The sequence below is a fragment of the Falco naumanni genome, chromosome 3, assembly GCF_017639655.2.
Source record: "Falco naumanni isolate bFalNau1 chromosome 3, bFalNau1.pat, whole genome shotgun sequence".
NCBI classification, from domain to species: domain Eukaryota; kingdom Metazoa; phylum Chordata; class Aves; order Falconiformes; family Falconidae; genus Falco; species Falco naumanni.
The window spans coordinates 24,779,153-24,792,379 of record NC_054056.1 but is presented as its reverse complement, the minus strand read 5'-3'; the positions used below and the strand labels follow the sequence as shown (position 1 = coordinate 24,792,379).

Genomic DNA, 13,227 nt, shown 5'->3' with positions numbered 1-13,227 from the left:
CACATCTAAGCGAAATATGGAGTGGACTGCTTGTGGTTTGTTAACGCAGGATGTTAACACATCCAAAGCCATACAGGGCAACAATCGGAAAAGCTAAAAATAGAAGGCAAACCTTATAAACTTGCACCAGGTCATGATCATCTCCCTAGACATAATCTCTGGAAGATACGGGTGCACCTAGAAGTGAGAATCATGAAAAGCTCAATTCTCTGGCTGTCACTACAGTTATACACGTGAAACTTCAGTTTTACCTGCTAGCATGCAGAACAGCTGCTATTGACTGTCAGGTGGACGATGGCAGCAGAAGTGATAAAGTTTTATGAAATGGGAGGAGGAGCTACTTGTTCTCAATCGAGCTCTTGAAACAGCATTTAAGGAGAAAGCAGGTATGACAAACACCACAATGGAGCAAGCTCTCAACAACTTTGTATTTAAACAAGTACATTTTCCTTTTTATTTCATAAGAAGTTTACTGTTGAAAAAATGGTATGTATTAAAGCAAACACATTATACACATAGATTAAACATCAGATAGCAAAACCTTACGGAATAAGCACTACTGGTTGTATTGTATAGGGTTTGCAATCAAAGATAAACTTTAAAACCCTCAAGAATTAATGTACTTTCAAGATAAATTAGGCACAAAATTTAGCTTGTAACTAGCTCTTCAAGCATCTCACTGTGATTTCACTGTTACAAAGTCTTACAAGTGATCAAAAACATATGATGACTTCTTAAATTTTTAAAATTTTACTCGTTCTATGTGCTGAAATAGTACAAATGTATACAACACTCCACCTTTGTTAAAAAAGCATGTACAATAGGGACTATAAAGTAGAATCAAAGGGCTAAACAGGAGATTACCCCTTTATTTGGGCTTAGAATTAGTATGACATAAATCTATGGCTTTGCTTTGTGGACGTATTTGAAATTGAGTAAGTCCTACAAATGTGAGGAAGAAACAGGAACCTATTTTTAAGGACTATGAGCTACAATAGCAATATTTTAAAGGAACATTATCAGTAAGGAAACTAGCTGGTATCTGACATATAAGCCTCCCTCAGTTTTCTGAATAGGATGCAAGATACAATGTGAAATTTTAAATAATGAGATTGTCTCACCAGAAAAAAAAAATAAATCCAAGAGCAAAAAATCTTCAAGTGATTAGATGAGGCTTTACCTTAGAAAGAATTACTCATTTGCAAGAAGTGAGAGGGCAATAGCAAGCCTGTAGACCATAATAAAATCTTACCTTGCAGAAAACACAGGGATCTTCTAAATATACGTGTTAGAAAAGTGTTTGATTAAAATACCAGATTTTTTTTTCTTTCTTTAGCAAAATGTATTGCTGAAAGTTGTCCTTTTTTTGCTTGTTTAAAACAAACCCCATTATGATTGCCACAGAACTACAAGGAATGCATACTTTCTATGGGTACATTTTTACTGCATCATACAGGAATTGCTTAATAGGTAAAAATAAACATCTTAAAGTCTTAATGCTGTTTTTGATTAGCAGAAAAAAAAGGAATGCACTGAAGCAAGATGATAACAAAGTGTATCATGCAGTATTTTGGCTTAATGTATATAGTATTTCAAACCAAGGATGTGACTGGAGGGTAGGGGTTTTAAGCTATTACATTCACATGAAATCATTTAGAATTAAAGTTGTATGTGAAGGCAAACTGTGTGGAAATGTGAAAAGTACTGGGATGCCTAACAAAAGGGTGCCAGATGTGTTATTGTTCCTAGCATGCAGAGCTAATGCTTGAAGGCCTATCACAGCAGTATGAACTACTGCTACTTCTAGTTCTTTACATTACTGCTTTGTTTCTGCTGGCTGTGGTCTGGTCACGGTCAGCAAGTGCTGTATGGCGTTAGGAAGCTAACCCACAATCTCTGCAGGTTCAGTGACCAACTTAGATCCATCCCATGCTGTCTTGAACTGTTCAGGAACCGGAAATTCTTTCTGGTAAGAAACAAAAGCAACAGCGATAGTTAAATAAACAGTGGATATCTCATGAAAACTGGTGGAATACTATTAGTGCTACATGACTGAGAAAGCATTGATAGCTCAGACATGCCAGGATTAGCGAGTAGCCTTCTTCATTACCCTAGGAAGCTATTTTACAATGCCACACAGGAAAAAGCCTTATTGCTACCCAGTTTCAAATAGCCTTGGTATGGTACTACTTTGCAATAATCCCTCTCACACCATTATTTGGAACAACTAAGTAAATAAGCCTCATGTCAGAAATGACTTTAGATTCCATCAGTGTCTGTGTTGGAAGACAGCAGAAAGGCTTTAGGTGTGGACATTTAGCAAGGAGTCTAATTTGAAGGATGAAAGCAATATTACAGTATGGAAGAATAAAATAAAAACAGCAACGTATCATTTGACATGTGATACACTTCAAAAGACTCAGCACCCCCTGTGGGGTACATGAAACAAAGCAGAACATCAAAGAAAATCTCCTTCCATTCCATGTATTCAGTGAAAAGATGGGAGATGTTGTTGGGTCTTTCTCTGTTTGCAGTAAACAAAACCCGATATGACGAGAAGAGTTTTTTCATTCAAACCTCAAATATTTGTTTTGATAGCCAGTAATTTCAGATGATACGGTGATTTGAGGTCAGACTGATCAAAAGGACCTTTTTCTTTTAAGGAACAGGTGAATATGCACCCACTAAAAATCATTCCCTTTTTAGTTATCTAAAGCTGGGCATCCAGCAGTCACTTTTGGAAATGTGGAGCATGAGAATTCTCTTGTTACATATTTTCTTTTATAAAGCCTAAACCCCTCTACCAAACAAAATTCCAGCCCAAAAGATTAACGAGAAATTTAAGTTCTGTCTATGGCCATTCAGTGCAGTTTCAACACTGCTCTGTTGAGAAAACTAGGTAACTATTACAAGTATCCTTTGCCTGCGTGATCCCTTGCTAGTGTGTGAAGTGACAGACCATGACTTTACTAGAAATGCTGATGGGCATAGTATGAAAATTTTACTAGAACAGAAAAGGAGCCAGGAAAATGCACCTGTTTAAGTGGCTTTTAAGGACTTATGTTGACAATAATAGAAAGTACTACAGATGCTACCCATGTATCAACAGCTTTAGAAAAACCCAAGTATATTATACTATATTGTTTCATCTGTAGTAGTATTGTATTTATTTTAGTTTTAGCACCATCATCTTCATGCTTGAGTGCTCTTGTGTGAAGTGAGCTTCTTTGGGAGATCATGTTTGGATATCAAAAAAGAAAATTAAATGAACAGGAGATGAAACCAATATCTATCAAAATGAAAAGTAATAACGTCATGTCTGATCTCTGAAATTACTTTGTGCCGCAGAAGATAAGGAGTTCTTCCTGCACTGATAGCTGAGATGTCGGCACATAGAAAGTCAATTGTTCTGAATAATTTTTTGGTGATGTAATGTATTTGTGGTATGCTAAGTTTCTTTCCTAGGAGTTTAAGTGCTATGAGCTACCAAGACTAGCCAGGAAGAGGGAGGAAAGCTTTAAAAATATCTCACTCACATAATCACCATCTTGAGGGATAAGGATGTTCATCTCGGATGACTTGGCACTCACAATCTCACAATCTAATGATTCCTCACTGAGGTAGATGTGGCAGCCTTCTGTTTTGTTAATAGAAATTGTTGGCACTTTCCCCATCACCTGTAAAATAAAATCTACTTCATATCAAATCTTAAAATGTGCACAAAAATACTGTTAATAAAATCCTCTTTGCCTGCCAGGTCTAATTTTAGCCACCAACATCTGATCTGTGTGTCAGCTGCCTGCATGATGCTTATATTTGATTTGGTAGACACTGTGAAAATTCTTGGTAACAAATATATACACAACAGCAAACTTCTAATATACAGCAAGCTTTTAATATACAGTTTGATGAAAATCCCTCCCTGATTCTCTCTAATTTCGGTGATGCTTTTGTGCTGATACTTAGGCAGTGGTGACCTTGTTCATCTTTGAGAACTGGTGAAGAAATCAAACAGGTCAACTCCAACCCAGTAAGGGCAAATGAAAGATCCCAGCATACAGTAGTACTCCACAAGTGATTTCTAATACATTTGGAAGACTTCAAAGCTCTTCCAGGTTTTACAGCATACATTAGGAAGGGGGTTTTATCCCCTTCAGGTAAGCTACGGTTCTAAAAAATTACTGAGATCAAGTTAATTAAATCTCTAAAGGTATTTCTTATGTTAGTTTACAAGCAAGCACAGGATTTACTGTAGGGGAGAAAGGGAAATCTCTCTTGTTTACAGTTCTACAGATTAGAAGATTTCTTCATGGCTATCTGGCTGACTCGCTGGTTGTCAGTAACAACTCCTCCATCTCCTCCTGCCCTCTCTAGCCTGGACAGGAATATGCTCTGGACAAGGCATCCAAAGGGCAGAGGTTATTCTGAGCCATAGAACAGTAACAGCATGTGATAGGTATGTACTTGTTAATGAAAGACTGGCTCCCATCATTCAAGTTGAGAATATATTTTCAACTTTAGTTCCTTAATGCGACAGAAAACAAGAACAAGTGGTCTGTCCTCTTGCATCCCACCCTGATCCTGATGTCTGATCTACATAGAGGATCAATGCATCTTAAATATTATTTTCTTTAATGGGTTCTCATTTTGCAAATATTTGGAAAGGAAAAAAAAATACCACTGAGAGAGAGCTAAGCAATATGGCTACTTACAGGAAAATCTGTAGGATGAATTAACTGAAATTTGTTGCATTAACCTCTTATGTATTTAGAAATGAAAAGCTTAGGTCTTCAAAATACTGAGAAAATTGAGATGCTCAGCACTTGGCATACTCAAACCCTGCGGAAGCTGCCTGATTCAAGTGGCATATAGCATATAGCCAGGCTCTGCCTGGAGTGGAACTCCACTCTGCCTCATGGAATAGAAGCCGTATACACTATTCATAGAACCTGTTTAATCAAAATAATTTTGATTCTTAGAAAAGATATTTCCCCTTTATTTGAGTATTAACAAGCTGTGGTTTCACTATTCATTACATATGAATTTTTCAGCTTCCATGAGTAGTTCTAGAGGTGATGATAAAAATAATCTAATTGTTTAAAAAAACACTGAAATAAATGCCTGGGATCTTTAACTGTCTCTGCCGTAAGAAGACATGTAGTGATCATGAATAAAATTGCTTGTTACAGTTCAGAAGATACGCACAGCTGGTAACAGTATCAGTCACTTGCATGAGGTTCAAAATATATAAAAAAGATTTGCTATTATTCCCTGTGGTGGCTGTGACCAGTATTTCTGAAGCATGGAGCAGGACTGTCTACATTTAATGTCATACAGCAGGCACAGCCTTTTAGCTCACTTTGAAGACTGGCAGTTAGATATAATGTAATCAACGTTTAATTTCTTTTTTCCTTAAAATAATACATCCTGAAGTCCCTTCTTGAGACTAGGTCATGTATATTGGACACAACCCAGTATTAGAGCATGTGTAGTTAGACCCCTTTGCAGTGGGGTGAGTAAGTGCTGTAAATGTCAGGCAGACTGTCTGTATTTTGAACGGGGCAAGTGTCCCCAGTACAGAGGGCAGTGTATGGATTTAAAATAAGTATATTTTCTTTTCATGAGAACCAGAGGCAAGACGATCTCTGATGGAGCTTTGCTTACTGGTTATCAAAGACAAAACCAATAGAGGCTTGTAGCCCCTTTCCAGGCAAGTGACTATGTTACTTGTTCATGTAATGTGTCACGTTGCTAGCAGGGGAGATTCTCAAAATCCTGGTACCTACTTTCACTTGATGTCATTTAGTTTTCCTTTGAAAGTCTATTTGAACATTTACATTGAAAGAATCAGAAAAAAAGAAACAGTCATCTTCTGGGCTTAAAAATCCATTAGCTAACTGCCAGAATTTGTTCCGTAAGCATTGCCGAACATTCAGGTGCTAGGAGCTGTTTAGCCTGAAAGCAAGAAAATCAGGGCCTGAAGTAACAGTTCTTACAGGGTATAGGTCTCAGCTTCACTGGAACCAGAAGGGACTGGGTTAAGGGAGTTTTGTTCAGTGATAGTCAACAGTTTTCATAGGCATTTTCTAAATATATCAGCAGAATTCAGTGTATATAAAGATACATCTGGATGCATCAATCTCTTAATTTTGTGGTGCTCCTGTGAGTTTTTAAAATCTCTTGTAGCTACACGTTGGGCTTTTCTTTCCTGCTTGTTCTCTGTCTTTGTTTTTTAAATAGATATTTACCTGAATCTGAATATCCCTCGAATTGATCACTTCCACGATTCCCACAACGTTGTCAAACACAAGGCCAAACTTTTTGCAGTTGTCTAAAATAAAAGCAATCATAAATAAAAAAGGCAAGATAAAAACAAATAGATGCATGCCTAACTATGAAAATTCCCGGTCTTGCACCACATAGCTGAGCAACTTTACTCACATGATCAATCCATTAAAGTGAATGGAATGATTCAAATGCATTATTAATCACTTAAGTCAGTTTTTTCAAGATTGGCATTTAAAGCCCAGCTGAGCTATCCACTCACCAATAGTAATTGAATTGATTTTTCCTTTTATCTGAAGTGTAGATTTGTTACACTTAAAAATGTAGGCCACTTGCTTGAGTTCAGTGTTGTTAATGACCAGGTCATTCTTATCCTCTTGATATTCCTATTTCAAAAGAAAGTTTATTTAATTGTGTTTAACTAGCTAACAGTCAGACAGAGTTTAGTACAACTTATCCTCGAGTCATTGCATCTTCAGTTACAACAGAGCAATATCCTTCCTGTGGCTTAAAAATCTAATCTGCTTAGTGATCGGTTATGTCACCTAATTCACCCTTAGATGACATGTGTATTTTAGAGCTGCAGAACTGAAGAACTTAGCACAGACCATGACAAAACTCATTAATTTTGTAACAAAGGCACTATGCTCACAACAGTTTAAAAATGCGCTTACAAAACGGTTGCCTGGCTCCCATCCAATCTAGACCGGCACCTTGAAGAACAGAGCACGCTTTTGTTCCCCCAGACGTGAAATAATGTTCTACGCAGTATGTTATGAGCAGGTGCAGGTATTACCATATACAATAGGGAGTAATAGGTGAAGAAATGTCATTATGAAGCATGAAGGGACATTTACACATCATGGATGTCCAGGACAGACTAGGGATCCACAAGGAAAGTTCCAGGTGCTATAACTGTAAGGCAGCATAACACAGACAAATGGTGACTGCACCTTATGTAAACTCAACTCCACCGGAGTAACCGTGTATGTGACTTTCTGCATGACTAAACTGCATATTGTTTCCTTCCTCTTTTAACCAACACAGTCACGTGAATTTTCACTCACAGATTCTTTGGTATATGCCTAAATAAATTAACTCCCAAACTTAAAACAAATCTATCTTTTCCACCTGTAGATTGAGCAAAAGGAAAACTCTTCTCTACTTTTGAGCATGGGAGACATGCTTGCATGGAATGGGTGATGAAAAATAAATGTATAATTCTATTGGTTAACAAAGCTGGAGAAAGTTCTCTGTGATAATACTGTTACCTCTCACTTGCATAAATGGCTTGCAAGAAGGGATTTTAATTGAAGTTCTCCACTGGACTTGTTTCTGGGGGATTGTCTGATCTTGCAAGGAATTTATATGCTGGTTCTGGCATTCTCCAGTTCAGATGAATTAGTATATGATTCTCAGATACAAATGAATTAACCTTAGATGCCACAGAATAGTAAAAGCTAAACTGTAGTGAGGTAGAGCAAGCAAGACTCAGGGCATTTTAGCTGCAGCTTTGAGTTGTTGCACCTTGATGATGGTGCAAAACATTTCAGTGCTCAACCTGGTTTGCAGCGTGCAGAGTGCAAGTCAGAGGTGTGACTGGAACTCACCACTCTCCACTTCTTTCCCTCTAGCTCCAAGACAGGGGCATGGCTCTGCTGTGGGGAATTCTTGGGAGAGGTAGGACTGGGAGTATGGCTTTTTGTCGGAGAACGAACAGATGGACATTGGGCACGTAGGCTGGGATTCTTGTGAGTCTTCTGGTCATCAGAGACATGCCGAAGCCCTAAAAAAAAAAGGGTATTTATGAAAGAGAGTCTGTTTTCCAGTCCTAAGGATGTTCATATTTAAGCAGAAAAGGTTCATACCTAATTGTGTTAAATTATTCTTTGAATTTACATTTTTTATTTTGTCAAGGTTTGCCTTGGTAACAACCTAAGGTGTAACTGCCTACATATTTTTGGCAGTTCATACAAAACCTCTTTTACTGTGGATGGGCTGTCTTAGTGCCTTTAACAGGAAATGCCACAATGTCTTCTAATCCCTCTCTGTCTGTAGTGAGCTCTGACAGCTTGTTATATCGTATTTTTCCATCCATAAAAATGAGATTCTTTTTCTCATTTATGACAGTATTTGACCTATCCCTGCAGCATTAAAGGTAGATGTTTCAATTGTACGTATTCAGGCTTGCAGCCATCCACTTTAATTACACCTATCCAGTATTGACACAAAAAGCTTTATTATTGTACTCCATGCTGATCTGTGAGCCATACCTTTTCACCTAACGTGTAACACGTTTTGATGCAGGTTGGTGTGCTGAATGTGAATTAGAAAGGGGGATACATTTTTATTGGAATTGCAGCTTAGAGGTTCACTTGCTATTGGGAATTGAGGTGTCCAGCTTGGCTGCCTTAAAGTTAAAAGGATATCTCTACATAAATGGTGTGAATTTCTGGTATGCTGAACATATTTGGGTGCTGTTGCTTCTAAAGGAGGTTTTGGTATGCAGTCTAATCCATCAGATTCACTGCAAGCCTCAGAAAGATCTGAGTTGCTTAAATGTAACTTAAAAGCGCAGTGGAAGTTCAGTTAATACATATAGGAGCTCTTGATGTAGTTTGACTCGTGGACCAAAATTCAATTTCATTTCTCCTGACCTTTGGTAATTGCCTCTCCCTGGTTAAGCTGCGCAAACAGAGCTGAGCGAGCTGCAGTTCCTTCATCCTTTACGGTTTCTGTATCGAAGATGGGGGGAGGTCCAGGTGGTGGCGGTGGTGGTGGTGGTGGCGGGGAGAGGCATGATCCGCTTGTTAGAACAGATCGCATAGACATGGGTGATGCAACAGGACCCTGTTTGAGATAGACGGAAATTATTCTACATACAGCGACTGAAGGAACATTGTATTATGGTAATTCCTACTTAGGAACATCCTTGAACGCTGTGAGTTTGAGTGACTCTAGGCAGCCACAGGCTCAGAAGAATTCATGGCACTGTAATTGAATGTAATACTATGAATCTTTCCCTGCACCAAAGCTGGCAAGGCTGGAAAGACTGACAGTCCACACCACTGCCTTACTGCAGAACTACTCCACCTAAAATATTTATCTCAAATACTTGTCAAGACTGATGTTAAAAATCTTCACCAGAAAAGATTCCATCATTTGTTCCAAATGATGTTTAAGGGAAAATGTCTCCTTTTTTTTTCAGATACCAAATTCAGTTAGCCATAGCTTGGTGTGCATTCAGAAACACAGAAAATGTTTTGATCTAACACAAATAACTGGGAGGGTCTTGAACTGTCAGTTATACATATGCAACATGTTAAATTGTATGCAAGATGTAAAATACTACTCTTCAGACTGTTCATGTCATCTGCAAAGATACAAACACAGCAGGATGTAAAACTACAGTGATTCAAGACTCATGTATGAAATTAATTATTTGAGGTTTTACTTCTATTTCTTAAATTCTTCTTTCTTTTTTTCAATTGCAGGAGATCACAGCGCACAAGTTATGAGTGAGAGGGGCCTTGGTAAAGTAATCCAATCTTTCTTTCAGTTAGCATAACCAAAAGTACACGTTTTGGTCTGAATTATAATCTTTACATTGAATATTATCAAACAGACAGAAAATACTAATAATAATCTGATTAAAATTTTATGCATCCTAATAACAGATTAGAATTGGAGAAACTGAGAATCATTTTTTCTGTCTTGCCACTGAGTGTCACTCTGATCCCACCTCTCTGCAGCAGAACAGAGACTGTTTTAAAAGAACAGTTGTGAAAGTTAGATTGGTTCTGATGAATTAGCTAGCTGTACAGACACTGTGCATACTTATTATGTGGGCAGATACAATGGGGAAATGAAAGCAACTTAGAGAGTCGCAGCTCCTCTAATTGGCTACCTTTGTTAAGAGATACTCTAGGTTGTTAAAAGTGCATCCCTGGTAATCAATACTGGAAATAGATATTGCGTAGCTGGACTCGGAGGATATTTTTAATCATTTGTGATGCCAGTCCTTTCTGCTTTTCACTAAACTGAAACAGTGAAGTACCCATCTGGTTCATGCATTTCACATGAGTGAAAACTGTAGCTACTTTTTAAAAAGAAAACTTGTTCTGGCCTGTAATCCCCATCTGATAATGGGAAAGGGGCTGAGGTGCACATGCTCTTTCCCCCCCCCCCCCCCAACTCTTCAGACATACTTTTTTTTTTTTTTTTTTTTTTTAAAAAGAAGCTTGGCACATTTGAGTAAGTAACTGCATTCAAACCTCTTAGACATCATGACCCTAATTAGAGTAGCATGGAAAGGGAATAATATTAGTCAACCTATTAATAATGTACACTCTCTATTGGCACATGCGTCTTCAGCATGTAAGTATTATTGGATTTGAAGGAGCTGTTACAGAATATGTTAGTGGTGAATACACAGTGAGATTCTTTGTCACATTAGTGACGTTAAAACTGCATTGCACAAAAAAGACTGCTGAATCCCCGGTACTTGGGTGAGTAATGAAACTGATGTAGTGGTACAGTTTGATTGCTTCTGAAAGGATCCAAGATCTCTTAAGGGAATGAGCTCTCTTCTGTGCTATTAAATATTTTGATCAGATGTAAACAAACGAGAAGAATACCCTTTTGGAATTGATTATTGTTTATTGTCAAGATATACCGGAACTGATGTGGACTGCTTTTAGAGACATTTCATTGTTGCATGGATACATATAACTCAAAGAGTTTCTCTTACATACTTAGTAGTTATAGGCTATTGGCTTTGGCTGGGGACAACTTCTTCACTGGGTCCTCAATTTATAGTGCCTGTCTTCCTGCATCTGCTAATGCCAGTAATGTTACCTGCAGCGGAGTCAGCACAACTGTGAATTATTATAATAATAAAAAAAGAGAATGTAAGTGGATTTAGTGGCACAATCAGTTGTTTCTGCCTGAGGTGTAACACAGATCTTCCCTATCTGTTGCCTGCAACCATAGCAACTGAATCCACTATGTCCTGGTTATCCAGAATTCTGAACATTGGATTTGCAGGGCTTTTAAAAATACTCAAGATACCCAGAAATGACACTCACCGTTCACAGTGCAGTGTGAACATGCAGTCATGAATTATGTATGCTTTATGAGAGGAGATTAATAGTAGTAGTGATAGTGGTTAATAACTTGTAGGCTGAGATAAAAATTGGATTTCCCAAATTCCAGATTGACATCTGATTTCCCAAACATACCTTATTGCTTCTACCTGCATACAGTGCTGTGATTGTACAGAAACTTGCGTGTGTGAGACTCATGTTCATTTGGAATTAACACCAATTAAATTCTGCAAAGGCTGAAAAGATGCATTTGAGAAAAAAAGATGTAGAAGCTATCTGGGTATTCTGCATACAACGCAGAAGGGTGAGTGACTCTGCCAGTCTGTTTGCCTGAAGTGTCAAACTGAAGGCAGATCATGCAGTAAACTCCAGGCTCAAGTGATGCTGCTGATCGAAGGCAGTTTCCCAAATGTCAACAAAAGTATGAGAATGTCTGTGTAACCACGGTGGAAGCAAAACTCAAAGGGATTTTTATCTGTGGAAGTGGATGATCTCTCCCCCGGGACTCTGAAGAACTCTCTTGTGAAAGTACAGACAAAAAGGGAGGATTTTAAATACATCAATCAAGCTTGGACATGTCTTTTTATAACTGTAGAATGTCCAATTTACTTTTCAAGAAAGAGCAGATGTAGAAAAGCATCTGGGAAACTAGGTGCATCTTTCCCTTCTAGAGCAGTAGTGATGGAAAGACAAGTCTAGTCAAAAATATCAATCCTTGACCTGAGGAGTGAAGACATGATTATCATTTGAGTGGGTTTCAAGAATAGGAAAAAAAATTTATCCCTTGCACTCATGCTGTCCATCTGCCTCCTCTTTTCTTTACAAGCCAGTCCCTCCACCAAAGTTGGTGGCTATCTCCACTGAGCTCTAAAGATGATGAGTTAGATCTAATTAAGAACACAGGAACTGTCACAAGGTCTTAGAAGACACCTGGGGCTCGGTCACCCTTCCTACTTTTCCTCTTAATTTTGTGCTGTCACAGAAATAAGAGATGGATTGAACCTTTGTTGTTAACTTTTCTCCAGCATGACAAATTCTTGTCTAGTTTATGACCTGAGTTACTGCTACACAAGCTAACAGATACTGTATCATGACATTTTCAATTATGTCTGAACATCTATCGCTATTCTGGAAACTGCAAACAATTTCAATCCTAAATTAGGCCAGGCAAAACTGAAGGACAAATCAAAGGACAAAATGGTTGCTGAAGTACAGGGAGGGACTAACTGCTCCACTGCAGATCTACCATCTTACAGCACGGAAACACCCAGTAGGACAATTCCCCATTGAAGCAGAATAGCATGGAAAAGACAGACAAGCCTCACTAATGAGGAGGCATACAGAGACCTGCTGTAAAGAGGGGTTCAGTCTCACTCTGGCTTTTGTCTTCTTTTCTTTGCCATTTTGATTTACCTGACTGAAATCAAACAAACATTCAAGTGAGGTGAAATTCTTTGTGGGAAGAGCGGCTCAGGGAAACTCTTAACAAGGGGACAGAAAGCACAAAAGTGAACTGGAAATGCAGAAAACACTTCACATTTCTTGCATTCCCTGCCTGCCAGGAAGGTGGGACCTGTGCTGCACTCAAACACACTGATGCAAAGGGCAGTTTTAAAATCAGCCTGGTGAAGTGGTTCCAGGAACTTTCTTTTTTGATTAGTTTTGACCTCTATTAATATATGGACCTCCAGGTTACCCACCTAAGACACTGGCAATTGCTTTCCTTAGTCACGCTTCTAAGACCGCTTAGACCCTCAGGCTCTAGAATATTTCTGAACCAGACTCAAACTGTTCTGGTATCTGGCAGTACTTGTGCACAGTCCTATCCCATTTCAAC

At 38.4% G+C, this 13,227-nt stretch overlaps 1 protein-coding gene across 1 annotated transcript in view; it reads right to left on the bottom strand.

Moving 5' to 3' along the window:
• Window positions 1-430: 430 nt before the first annotated feature.
• Window positions 431-13,227, bottom strand: part of CAP2 (cyclase associated actin cytoskeleton regulatory protein 2) — a 68,798-nt gene continuing 56,001 nt past the window's right edge. The window contains exons 9-14 of the mRNA XM_040588404.1: window positions 8,943-9,135; window positions 7,896-8,071; window positions 6,548-6,671; window positions 6,249-6,331; window positions 3,537-3,677; window positions 431-1,966 (exon numbers count right to left, since the gene is read on the bottom strand). Of these exons, the coding sequence (XP_040444338.1) occupies window positions 1,883-1,966; window positions 3,537-3,677; window positions 6,249-6,331; window positions 6,548-6,671; window positions 7,896-8,071; window positions 8,943-9,135 (801 nt within the window). The 3' untranslated portion in view covers window positions 431-1,882. The remainder of the gene's footprint in view (window positions 1,967-3,536; window positions 3,678-6,248; window positions 6,332-6,547; window positions 6,672-7,895; window positions 8,072-8,942; window positions 9,136-13,227) is intronic.